At 45.4% G+C, this 12,985-nt stretch overlaps 1 protein-coding gene across 1 annotated transcript; it reads right to left on the reverse strand.

The window, feature by feature from the left end:
* Positions 1 to 1,892: 1,892 nt before the first annotated feature.
* Positions 1,893 to 12,603, reverse strand: LOC132582864 (zinc finger protein 160-like). The gene is made up of 5 exons (XM_060254555.1): positions 12,563 to 12,603; positions 7,346 to 7,431; positions 6,605 to 6,731; positions 4,739 to 4,822; positions 1,893 to 3,262 (listed from the first exon to the last, which is right to left on the reverse strand). The coding sequence occupies exons 2-5, from the start codon at positions 7,406 to 7,408 to the stop codon at positions 1,893 to 1,895; spliced, it is 1,644 nt and encodes a 547-aa protein (XP_060110538.1). The 5' UTR covers positions 7,409 to 7,431; positions 12,563 to 12,603.
* Between the last annotated feature and the right edge of the window lie 382 nt (positions 12,604 to 12,985).

The raw sequence follows: 12,985 nt of genomic DNA on the forward strand, positions 1-12,985 counted from the left end.
AAAAAAGCACATAATAAAAACCAGGTCTACGTCTGCTAACATTTCTCAAACTCAGCAAAATACATAAGCATTACAATTGTCTAAGATTTAGGCAAGTCAGTTTTAAGCTGATAGTCAGAAAGCGATGTACAATGTGAAGCCCGACCCATGGGAGATGCTCACCCAGTGTAAGATCTATTCTGATTGGAAGCCAACAGTAGAAACCCTGATGAGACCCTTAACGTGACACTTTTGATAGAGGTGACAGAGAAAGAGAGAGACAACTTTTGAAATTGAACATGTGATTGTCCTCCAAATAAGACAGTTTGATCTGAAAGGGATTGTGCAAATGAGTAACTATATTAGGTAGACTTGAATACGTCTTCATAACTGCCATTAAATTCTGAAAATGAGGTTACAAGATTAAAGAGAGCAGTTGTTTTGGAATTCACAGGCAGTAATCTTCTATTTCTTCAGTTATCTTAATGAACTGTCACGGTTAAGCAGCAGTTAGGAACATATGAAGCTGCCTTATACTGAATCAGACCCACAGTCAGTCTTGTCTACTCAGACTGGCAGCGGCTCTCCAGGGTCTCCAGCTGAGGTTTTTCACGCCTACTTGCCTGGACCCTTTTTAGTTGGAGATGCCGGAGATTGAGCTTGGGACCTTGTGCTTACCAAGCAGATGCTCTACCCCTGAGCCACCATCCCTCCTCTTAAATCGATTGTTGTCTTGATTGCTATTCCAGTACTTATGAACATTTCTGAACATATGAAGCTGCCTTATACTGAATCAGACCCACGGTCCACCAAAGTCAGTCTTGTCTACTCAGACTAGCAGCGGCTCTCCAGGGTCTCAAGCTGAGGTTTTTCACACCTACTTGCCTGGTCCCTTTTTAGTTGGAGATGCCGGCGATTGAATCTTGGACCTTCTGCTTACCAAGCAGATGCTCTACTACTGAGCCACCGTTCCTCCTTCTCAATTTTTAATATTTTTTTTTCTGAGCAGGAATTTAACTTTACAGAGGTTATGAAATAATGTACGCATAATGCATAAACATTCATAAATATAACAGTGTCATATATTTCCTATCCCTTGTGCGCGTCCTTTGGTGGGAAGTAAGATGTGCACTCTGATGGCATGTGTACACACTACAAGCATTTGTATGGTTTCTCCCCTGCGTGAATTTTTTGATGGGAAGTCCTTTTTTTCTCATGGAAGTTTCTTCCACACCCCAGCTTCTCACCAGCATTCCTGCTCGTTTGGACAAGGGGACACCAGCACTCAACTTCTTTGCCCTCAGTGTACTGATTGCTGCCCTCAGGGCATGGAATCTCTGGAGAGCAGGTCTACCACCATGGAAGCTGGTGACGGATAGACCTGTTCTCCATAGATCAGATCAATCCAATAGCTGACTGGGGTGGGTAGACCTGGTCTTCAGAGGGAAGCTCTACCCTACATATGATAGTAATTTGTATATATGTTTTGTAGGTATGGAAATGGAAATAAAAGCTCACTCACAGCCTTAAGGCCGGATCTTTCACCTCATGAGGCAGAATTTCTGCTCAAAATACTCCACAGCTTAGAAGACAGATTTCTTATCACATCTGTGAATTTTTTGATGAACATTAACAGTGGGATTTTAAGTGAAGGTTTTTCCACATGCTAGGCGTTTATATGGTTTCTCTCATATGTATATGTTGGTGGGAAGTCAGGCTTGAGTTCTGCCTGAAGTTTTTCCCACACTACAGGCATAAATATGGTTTCTCCCCCATGTGAATTTTTTAATGGGAAAAAAGACTGGAACTGTCAGTGAAGCATTTCCCACACTCCATACATTTGTAGTTTCTCCCCATGTGAAATATTTGATGGCAATTAACCTGGGAACTTAGAATGAAGGTTTCCTCACACTCTAGACATCTGTTTGACTTCTCCGCCTGTGAATTCTTTCATGGGAACGAAGAGTAGAACTACGACTGAAGCTTTTCCCACAATCCATACACTTGTATGGTTTCTCCCCTGTGTGAATTCTTTCATGGGAACGAAGAGTAGAACTATCACTGAAGCTTTTCCCACATTCCATACACTTGTATGGTTTCTCCCCTGTGTGAATTCTTTCATGGGAAGCAAGAGCGGAACTGTCAGTGAAGCTTTTCCCACACTCCAGACATTTATAGGGTTTCTCCCCTGTGTGAATTCTTCGATGGCAAGCAAGACTGGAACTGTTAATGAAGCTTTTCCCACACTCCGAGCATTTATAGGGTTTCTCCCCTGTGTGAATTCTTCGATGGTAAGTAAGACCGGAACTGTTAGTGAAGCTTTTCTCACATTCTAGGCACTTATATGGTTTTTCCCTTGTGTGAATTCTTTGATGGAAAGTAAGAAGGGAAGCTCGACCAAAGCTCTTCCCACACTCCAGGCATTTATATGGTTTCTCTCCTGTGTGAATTCTTTCATGGGAACTAAGATGGCCACTCTGACTGAAGCTTTTCCCACACTCCAGGCATTTATAGGGTTTCTCCCCTGTGTGAATTGTTTGGTGGCGAGCAAGACTGGAACTGCAAGTGAACCTTTTCCCACACTCCAGGCACTTATGTGGTTTCTCCCCTGTGTGAATTCTTTGATGGTAAGTAAGACTTTCTCTCCAACTGAAACTTTTCCCACACTCTAGGCAATTATATGGTTTCTCTCCTGTGTGAATTCGTTGATGGTCAGTGAGCTTGGAACGCTTATTGAAACTTTTCCCACACTCCGGGCATTTATATGGTTTCTCCCCTATATGAATTCTTCTATGGGAAGTAAGACTGGAACTGACAGTGAAGCTTTTCCCACACTCCAGGCATTTATAGGGTTTCTCCCCTGTGTGAATTGTTTGGTGACGAGCAAGACTGGAACTGTCAGTGAAGTTTTTCCCACACTCCAGGCACTTATATGGTTTCTCTGTGTGAATTCTTTGATGATAAGTAAGTCTGGAATGCTTACCAAAGCTCTTTCCACACTCCAAGCATGTATGTATTTTCTTCCTGTTCCACATCCTTTGTTGAAAACTACTTACTGATATTTCAGTGGAATTTTCCCTGCTTGCACGGCACTCATTCCTATTGTCTCCTTGACATATATTTCGCTGTAAAGAGTCATCTCCCTGTAAAAGACTGGATCTGTTCCTGTTCTCCTTCCTTGGTGCATCCAAATATCCAAACTTCTCTTTCACGTCTGAAGGTGTATCCTCCTTTTCCATCCATGGGTGTTCTTCTGCTTCATTCGCTGACTGCCACACGTCTCCTGAAGAAAGAAAGGGATACCTGATGTGATGATATGACACTAATTTTCAGTCCAGTTGCAAGACTCAAGGATCTCCTCCTCATATTTATTTCAGAATGGAGATCTCTCAGTCTTTATATCACCATCAGGATGCAGAAGTACCATGCACATTGTCATTCGCTCGATTACAACAAAGGCTTAAATCCCTTTGTTCTTTTGTGTGGGGACTGGCCTGTTTGTCTGACAAACAGGGTGGAAGGCCCTTGCTGCCATATACAGCCTTGGGAGATCACGAGTGAATGTACCGGAGATGGTACGGCTGGTGTGGTTAGGTCTTAGCTAGAACTGCTTGCAGGCAACCAGTCATAGGATCTCCTGGCTACCTTACAGACTAGGTGGCATTAACCGACCTGTAGCTCATGACAATGAGATGGAGAACAGGATTCCACTGGGACAGTGATTGCCTGAGAGGCAAAGGAGAAATGACAGTCTGACCTAATTGCTTTAGAAACGGTGAAATCTTAGGAGTTTCCTCTCCTGGGATTTATAGGAAGGAGACACCTTGATATTAAAAAGGCAGGGCAGCCTGTCTTTGGGCTAGCTGAGGGGACTTCCAGGGTTCTCATGTTTTGAGAAGGAAGTGGGAAGCAAGAAGAAGACAACTGCAGATTTATCCCTCACCCTTCTCTTTGAATCAGAAACTCAGAGCAGTCTACAATCTCAGTGGCTTGCAATCTCCTATATATTTTCTCCCCCCACAACTGACACCCTGTGAGGTGGGTGGGGCTGAGAGGGCTCCCACAGCAGCTGCCCTTTCAAGGACGACAACTGCAAGAGCTATGGCTAACCCAAGGTCATTCCAGCAGTTGTAAGTGGAGGAGTGGGGAATCAAACCCGGTTTTCCCAGATAAAAGTCCCCAACACTTAACCACTACACCAAACTGGCAATCATCAATGGAAACACAAATATAGTAGCACTTGACCAGATGAGATATAACCGGCCACATGAAGAAAGCGACAGGAGTGGTCTTTAATCTGAATAACAAACTTGGATCCAGTAAGTCAAATTAACCTCTCTCATTCAATGCCACAGGGGTAAGTTAAATGTGTGGAGATTAGATGTGTTTTTGCACACTTCCTTATCCTATGCTCAGAAATTTTAGTCTCATAATGTTCAGTCGTGGTTGTTTAGTTTGTGATTTACTCTATGTTATACGTTATATAATAAAACAGTTCAAATTGCTGGAATGGGTGTCATTAAGTCTCTGCTCTCACTTAAAACAAATATTATGGCATAAGGGCCATAAGAGGAGGCAGAACGAAACCGCCTCTTGTCCTGGGTTGAAGATCTATAGCCACTGTTTCAGCATCCACAATTCCCCCAAGCCCTTTGCAGGGCAAAATGTGAGACTAAACAAGGCCAAAGAAATTCTCCAGCCCTTGGAAGGAAGCACAGGTCACACCCAGTCCCAAGACAGACTTCTGAAGCCCCCCTACCTGTCAATCCATCACAGCCCAGGAGAAATGGTTCTTTGTCTTCTTCCAGCCAGGATATGAGGTCAGGCTTGCAGATCAGAGGACCTGGTTATCAGGGAAAAGCCCCACAAAATTAGACCTCTTCTGCGTGCCCATCAACACAACCATTCCAAACCACTAGAAATAGAGCACCTTGATAACAAAAACCATGGCAGGGGATGAGCCTTTGTGACCCGCCGCTCACGTCTTCTGCTCACAGGTCATAGGTAAAAAGGTAAAGGTGGTCTCCTGTGCAAGCACCGCGTTGTTACCGACCCCTGAGATGACGTCAAATCAGGACGTTTTCTTGGCAGACTTTTTACAGGGTGGTTTGCCATTGCCTTCCCCAGTCATCTACACTTTCCCCCTCAGCAAGCTGGGGACTCTTCTTCCCGACCTCGGAAGGATGGAAGGCTGAGTCAACCTTGAGCTGGCTACCTTAACCCAGCTTCCGCCGGGATCGAACTCAGGTCATGAGCAGAGGGCTCTGACTGCAGTACTGCAGCTTTACCACTCTGCGCCACCGGGCTCCTGGCTTGATGGTCACACCCTGCCACAAATGTTGTTAGTCTCTGAAGTGCAACTAGGCTCTTGCTATTTTCTTCTGCTACACTGCTACCCATTTTGATCTAATTCCAAGCCAGACTGAACGTCCCTCCAGAAACACACAACAGGCAAGCAAAAGTAGAAGATGATGATATTGGATTTATACCCCACCCTATACTCTGAATCTCAGAGTGGCTCACACTCTCCTTTGCCTTCCCCCACAACAGAGGTGGGTGGGGCTGAGAGAGCTCTTACAGCAGCTGCCTCTTCAAGGACAACTCCTGCAAGAGCTGTGGGTGACCCAAGGCCATGCCAGCAGGTGCAAGTGGAGGAGTGGGGAATCAAACCTGGTTCTCCCGGAAAAGAGTCCACAAACTTTACCACCACACCAAACTGTAGCACTATATCGTATTGAGATGGAAATGCCAGCAGAGAAAACAGTTCCTTTCATAGCCACCTCCCAGCCCAGGTAAGGCCAGCCCTGGAATGGAGAGAAGCCCCTGTTTAGACAGCCCCACCATCTCCACACCAGGCCTCTCATGGCACCTCTTCTGATGCCCTCTCAGATGGTTCCAGCTCACAACTGCCAGGCAGGGGCTTCCTCTCTAACAGGAGAGCACAGAACCCTCCGCACATCAGAGGGAGGATTGTGGAGGGTGGCAGAGAGCCAGTTTGGTGTAGTGGTGAAGTGTGCGGACTCTTATCTGGGAGAACTGGGTTTGAGTCCCCACTCCTCCACTAGCAGCTGCTGGAATGGCCTTGGGTCAGCCATAGCTCTCATAGGAGTTGTCCTTGAAAGGGTAGTTTCTTTTTCGAATGGCCTTCACCGACTAAAACTGCTAAGTAACTCACCCTCTGTATAATAGCACCAACATATTAATATTAATTTTATCGTTTTTAGAATTTTAATAGATTTTAATCAACTATAGTCTGATATTGTTAAATATTGCACAATGTATGTATTGAATTTTTGTTGTTAGCCGCCCTGAGCCTGCTTCGGCGGGGAGGGTGGGATATAAATAAAATGTGTTGTTGTTGTTTGTTGTTGTTGTTGTGAGCACTCTCTCAGCCCCACCTACCTCACAGGGTGTCTGTTGGGGGGGGGGGGAGGTGTGGTAAAGGAGATTGTGACCACTCTGAGACTCAAGAGTAGAGGGCGGAAAATAAATCCAGTATCATCATCAAATATCATCATCAGAGACCAGCCGTAGGGACCAGGGCAGAAAATCTGACCACCTCCTTCCTCCCTAAGGAACACCTCACAGTCACTCCTCACAACAATAAAGAGAAAAGGCTCCTCACCCAGAGAGGCCACGTTCCCAAAATTCTCCAGCATAACTTCCTTGTACAGAGCTCTCTGGGCTGGGCGCAGCAGCCTCCACTCCCCCGGGGTGAAAATCACGGCCACCTCTTCGAAGGACACCCCCGCCTACAAGAAGGAGAAGGAGGCATTTTTTACTTCACCGGAAAGCTGGTCCGGAGGGGGGAAGCCAAAAAGGATTCATAGTGGAAGAGCGGCAGAAGGAGGTGACAAGAAGAGCCCCATGGGGACATCTCTCCCCACCCTCAGCCCTCCTGGGAAGAACTCACAGCGGACTAGCAGCCTTGAGGGGAAGAGGCCAAAGATGGACATGTGATAAAGGACCAAATAGATTTCCAGGAGTTGGACCAAATCAAAACTCATGGTCCAATTCTCCTGCTTCTCTGTAGAAACCATCCTAGTCAGGCAGTGACCGTTTTTCTGCCTTCCCAGTGAAAAACGCTAGAATCAGGGGTGGAATTCTAACAGGAGCTCCTTTGCATATTAGGCCACACACCCCTGATGTAGCCAATCCCCTAAGACCTTACAAGGCTCTTTTTTGTAAGTTCTTGGAGGATTGGCTACATCGGGGGGGGGGTGGCCTAATATGCGAAGGAGCTCCTGCTGGAATTCCACCCCTGACTAGAATCAATGGGACGGAGCCCGATCCTCTGAGCATTCCAACAGAGAAGAAAGCTTCCTTATTGCCAGCCCCATATCTCCCCAGTGATTCCACCCAATACCTGAGCTGGCTGCATGGCGGCTCTTTTCCCTTCAGCACACAGAGGAGATGGCCGAGAAGGCATCCAGGGTGTCTTTCCACTCCTGCCTGGGAGGGAGAGAAAAGTTGGGAATCACTTTTTTGCTCCAAGCACATTTTCTGTGCCAGTCCCTGGAGTGAATTTCTCTCTCTCCGCAGTGAATTCGGGGCACAATGCATGATACTTGGATCACTCTGGAGCCTTATAAGAACATAAGAGAAGCCATGTTGGATCAGGCCAACGGCCCATCCAGTCCAACACTCTGTCACAGTGGCCAAAAAAATTATATATATAACACACACATATATACACACACTGTGGCTAACAGTCACTGATGGACCTCTGCTCCATATTTTTATCTAACCCCCTCTTGAAGCTGGCTATGCTTGTAGCCGCCACCACCTCCTGTGGCAGTGAATTCCACATGTTAATCACCCTTTGGGTGAAGAAGTACTTCCTTTTATCCGTTTTAACCTGACTGCTCAGCAATTTCATCGAATGCCCACGTGTTCTTCTATTGTGAGAAAGGGAGAAAAGGACTTCTTTCTCTACTTTCTCCTTCCCATGCATTATCTTGTAAACCTCTATCACGTCACCCCGCAGTCGATGTTTCTCCAAGCTAAAGAGCCCCAAGCATTTTAACCTTTCTTCATATGGAAAGTGTTCCAACCCTTGAATCATTATAGTTGACCTTTTCTGGACTTTTTCCAATGCTATAATATCCTTTCTGAGGTACAGTGACCAGAATTGCACACAGTATTCCAAATGAGACCGCACCATCGATTTATACAGGGGCATTATGATACTGGCTGATTTGTTTTCAATTCCCTTCCTAATAATTCCCAGCATGGCGTTGGCCTTTTTTATTGCAAACGCACACTGTCTTGACATTTTCAGTGAGTTATCTACCACGACCCCAAGATCTCTCTCTTGGTCAGTCTCTGCCAGTTCACACCCCATCAACTTGTATTTGTAGCAGGGATTCTTGGCCCCAATGTGCCTTACTTTGCACTTGGCCACATTGAACCGCATCTGCCACGTTGACGCCCACTCACGCAGCCTCAACAGATCCCTTTGGAGTGCCTCACAATCCTCTCTGGTTTTCACCACCCTGAACAATTTAGTGTCATCTGCAGACTTGCCACTTCACTGCTCACTCCCAACTCCAAATCATTTATGAACAAGTTAAAGAGAATGGGACCCAGTACTGAGCCCTGCGGCACCCCACTGCTTACCGTCCTCCACTGAGAAGACTGCCCATTTATACTCACTCTCTGCTTCCTATTAATTAGCCAGTTTTTGATCCACTAGAGGACCTGTTTTTTTACTCCATGACTCTCGAGCTTTAGATATATTAACACAAGATGGGGAAGGTGATGAGATATCTGCCGGGGGGGGGGGGGGGGTGTTTAGATTTTACACTTCTTATTTCTACAATTAAGACTAAATTTCTTCTTCCCTGTCTTAGTTATGGGTCTGATTTATAAAAGAAGACGGGTCTCTTTCTCTAAAGGCACCTGGTTGCTTGTGCTTCAAGAGGAGAGACTTGAGGTGAAAATTTTCTTCTTAATGTCTCAGGGCACTGCATTCTAAAAATTATTATTCCTTTTGCCCTTTTCTGGTTCTGTTAAAGATTTCAGATTGAGTAAAGAGAAGAGGATTAACATTCCTTCCCCAATGGGGGAAGGACAGGAAGGGAAAGGTCCCCCATGCAAGCACCAGTCGTTTCCGACTCTGGGGTGACGTTGCTTTCACAACTTCACAACGTTTTCACAGCAGACTTTTTTACGGGGTAGTTTGCCATTGCCTTCCCCAGTCATCTACACTTTCCTCCCAGCAAGCTGGGTACTCATTTTACCGACCTCGGAAGGATGGAAGGCTGAGTCAACCTGGAGCCGACTACCTGGGGATCGAACTTGTTCTTGTGGGGGGGAAGGGCAGGAGGACTGCAAATTTGCAATCTTTAACTTCCCTGGGCCAGGCTCCAATTTGGGGCTAATTTAGGCACTCTCTGTACATGCTCAGAGGCCTTTCCTTGAGCCTGAGATTTATAGAACTGAAGCAGTAAATATTTAACAAAACTAGTTTAATCTCTCTTTCTCAGAGGCATTTGGTTCTGGCATTTTAAAAGTGAAAATAAAGGTACAACTCTCTGAATCTCTCTCTCAATCACGGCAATAAATTGCATTTGTTTAATTTGCATCCTGGCTGCATTTTAAAAGAGCTAAACCTAAGTTCTTTGGGGCTAACTGTAATGCAGTAGCCATGCACCAACTAAATTTTAGTGGTGAGATTGCTGAATAGCCTTAACTGGCTACCCCACGAGGGTCTGGGAGGCATAAAAATAACATGAGTACATTTCTTTGCCTAGCCTAACCGAGACTAGAGCCTATGGTGCTGAACAGCCTCCTGACGTAATTCCATTCGGGGAAACCCTTGGATTCCATCTGGACATTTGAACTCTGTGTGAGAACATCTAGCTCTCTGAATTTATACCCAGTTAGCTAGTTATATTGAACAACTCACTAAAACCAATGCTTTCATGCCTATTTTGTAAAATAAACTTTCTTTAAGTTTATTTGTATGGTTATTTGCTTTCGGGGCCACCACAATCTGAGCCAAACTTACCCACTAGCCATTGGAAGTACCTACTATCAATTTGTGAAAACTGACTTGGGGAACCCCTCGCTGCAGTGGTGTGGCTTGGTTTTCTCTAGAGTTTTCCTAACAGGCAGAGGCTTGACTAGGGCCTCTGTGCTAAAAGATTTATCCAGTCTGGTGGCAACCTACCTTCCTCGTGTTTCTGGGGGAAATACCAGACTTTGGACCTGTGTTGGACTATCATTTGGCAAGTCTGCTGACCCAACTCGGTCAGAAAGGTGGCAGACTACATCACACTAAAAGAGACCTGATCTTTTGGGCAAGGCCACATTCTCTGCAGTTAGTTTTATTTCCTGAATGGGGTTGCCATATCCAGACAGGACGGATTGCTAGAGATCTAAAACGGAAGTCTAAAGAAAGATGAGATCCCAAGGCAACCAGGCTCTGAGCTCTCACTCACACCAAACTTCCATTACCCTGCAGAGAAAACTAAGTCTGCAGCTTGGAACTCTGTGCTGCGATTCCAAAAGATCTCCAGTCCTCACCCTGGAGAACTGGCCTCATCTAAATTTAATCCAAATCATTGCTTTTCTGTCTCTTATTTTATTAAGGGGAGAGAGGTCTTTGTTACATTACAAAGCCAGGTCTCTCTATTCTAAGAGACATTCAAATCTAAAAGTTAGATTTTTCTTGAAAGGGAGGTTTAGGGACAAAGGAGCCTTGCCTGCCCATGTGGAACTGTAGCAGGAAGACCCCCGCATAAACAATTAAAGCTGGTTCAATGACAGAGGAGGCCTGAGGCGTAATCAGGAAATTAGCATACGCACCTGCGGGCTAGACTCCCATGGCTCCTGCCAGGAGGTGAGAGTCTGAGCGCCAGATACAGAAAAGCCACAAACTTTTATATCATCCAGAAGTCACATCTCAGCAAACATCACATGGTTACAATACATGGATCACTTGCGCAACTGATTCGTGATCTTAATACTAAATTACAGAATAAAACAGCTCTAAATGGCAGCACTGATCAGTACTGGACAGTTTGGGACTTTCCTACATGACATGGGATATGGATGCAATACAGTTTCCCCTGCGGTTAACTACACTGATGATTTCAGGGGTTTTTTTGCTAACCTATTTCCTATGCAGTAAACACTGTGGTCAGGAGCCTGTTTCTATCTTGGTTACAATAATGTTGCAAGCCATCCTTAGCAAGCCATTCTTAGTTCCTCTTTTACAACTACTGATGATTCATGTAGAAGCACCTATTGATCCTATCCTTATTGATATAGAATATTGGTATAGATATAGCCTTCTGAGCGACCCCCTATTATTTATCTTAAGCCTGCTGCCACAGAACCACCATTCTCTGACATTTCCCAGAATTCTGGCTTTTAAGTTCCCCATGGCACCAAACGTTTAGACAAGACACTTTTAGGGAAAACAGAAGAAGAAAAAGACAACATTGGATTTATATTCCGCCCTCCACTCAAGAGTCTCAGAGCGGCTCACAATCTCCTTTATCTCCCTAAGCCTCTATCTAAAGCAATGGCAATTATTAATTTGGATGGTGTAGGATTAAGATCAAAAGAGGATAGTAAATGGATTAATTTGATGTTAGTAGCAGCCAGACAAGTGATAGCAAGGAATTGGAAAGAAGCTGAGGAACTGACAATTAATCATTGGAGAGATAAAATAAATAATATAATAATATTGGAGTATTTAACAATGAAGATACGAAGAATGAACGGATTAAAGGTTAGGGATCAGGAGGAGGGTTGGTTTAGAAAGATGGTGAGGTATTTGGAAAAGTTTAAACAATTTAAGACGATTGGTTGGTTAATAAGAAAATGAATGGATAAGATGTTTAAATAGAGTGATGGAGCTTCACGGAGGCGTCTTTGTTAAATACTTTACACACTTGAATCCACACCCACTGAAGGCTGTCTGCTTCTAACGAACATTGCATCAGCAATTCTCTTTTGGAAGGCATAAGCATGCCTTTATTCATTATTATAGGGGTAATTATTCAGGGGTCCCCCTTTATTGACAGGTCTGTGCTGGAAAACACCTGGAGACTTGAAGCCAGGAGAGAGCAGGGTTTGGGGACGGCAGGGGCCATTTTCTCCCGGGGATCTGATCTCTGCCAGCTGCAGATCAGTTGGGAACAATGTTCCCTCTAAGCTGAGTCCAGCTCTCACCTTTTTAGCCTCCAGCACACAAGTTTTTGTCTCCGCTCGAGAAAAAGGGACGCAGAGCAGACTGATTTATGCAGTCGCTCACAACAAACACAAGACTCCACAGCTTAGAGGGGAAGCAGATCTCCAGGCACTCCCTGGAGGCTGGCAACCTTGGATCATCCTGCTCTCCTGTGCACTTTTATTAGGAGCCACCTGGCTCTGCAGAGAGGAGAGCAGCTGCTCTCCCTGGGGCAGGAGTAGGGGGGGCTCTCCCCAGGGGGGCAAGGGAGAACTTGGGGGGCGGCTGCTCTCTTTCCCTCCCCCTGCTCCATCCCCTCCCCTCCTTTCTCTCTGCTCTGGGTCTTGCATTGCAGCCCCCAACCCACAATGTCCCCCTCCAACGCCTCGCGGAGCTCACTTGGTTCCCGTCCAGTTCTTCCAGCAGAAGCGCACCTGAGATTCTAGACGCTTTTGGCAAGAGGCGGAAGAAGAAATGCAGCCTCCACCGTGTGCCTCTCTAGGAATGCGGAGCTCTCTTTCTTTAACCCTTGGAGGCGAGGCTCCTTTTGGAAAAGTAACAAAAAGGCAAGGCAAGGGACCCATGAATAAAGCGGCACATGGTTAATATTAATAACCTCAGTTGTAATTTGAGCTGCAAAATCTGTTGGCATTGATTTTAGGATTGTATTGCATGACTCAATATTTGGAGAATATATATTTTACATGTAGGGTTAATTAATATTTTGAATTACTTAAAAACTTATCAAGTGGCACTGATTTTCCCCAGTCCCCCTCCCACCGAGTCAGGAATTGGGATTCCCACCCCCCCCCCCCCCAAAAG

This window comes from Heteronotia binoei, chromosome 1 (genome assembly GCF_032191835.1).
Source record: "Heteronotia binoei isolate CCM8104 ecotype False Entrance Well chromosome 1, APGP_CSIRO_Hbin_v1, whole genome shotgun sequence".
NCBI lineage: Eukaryota > Metazoa > Chordata > Lepidosauria > Squamata > Gekkonidae > Heteronotia > Heteronotia binoei.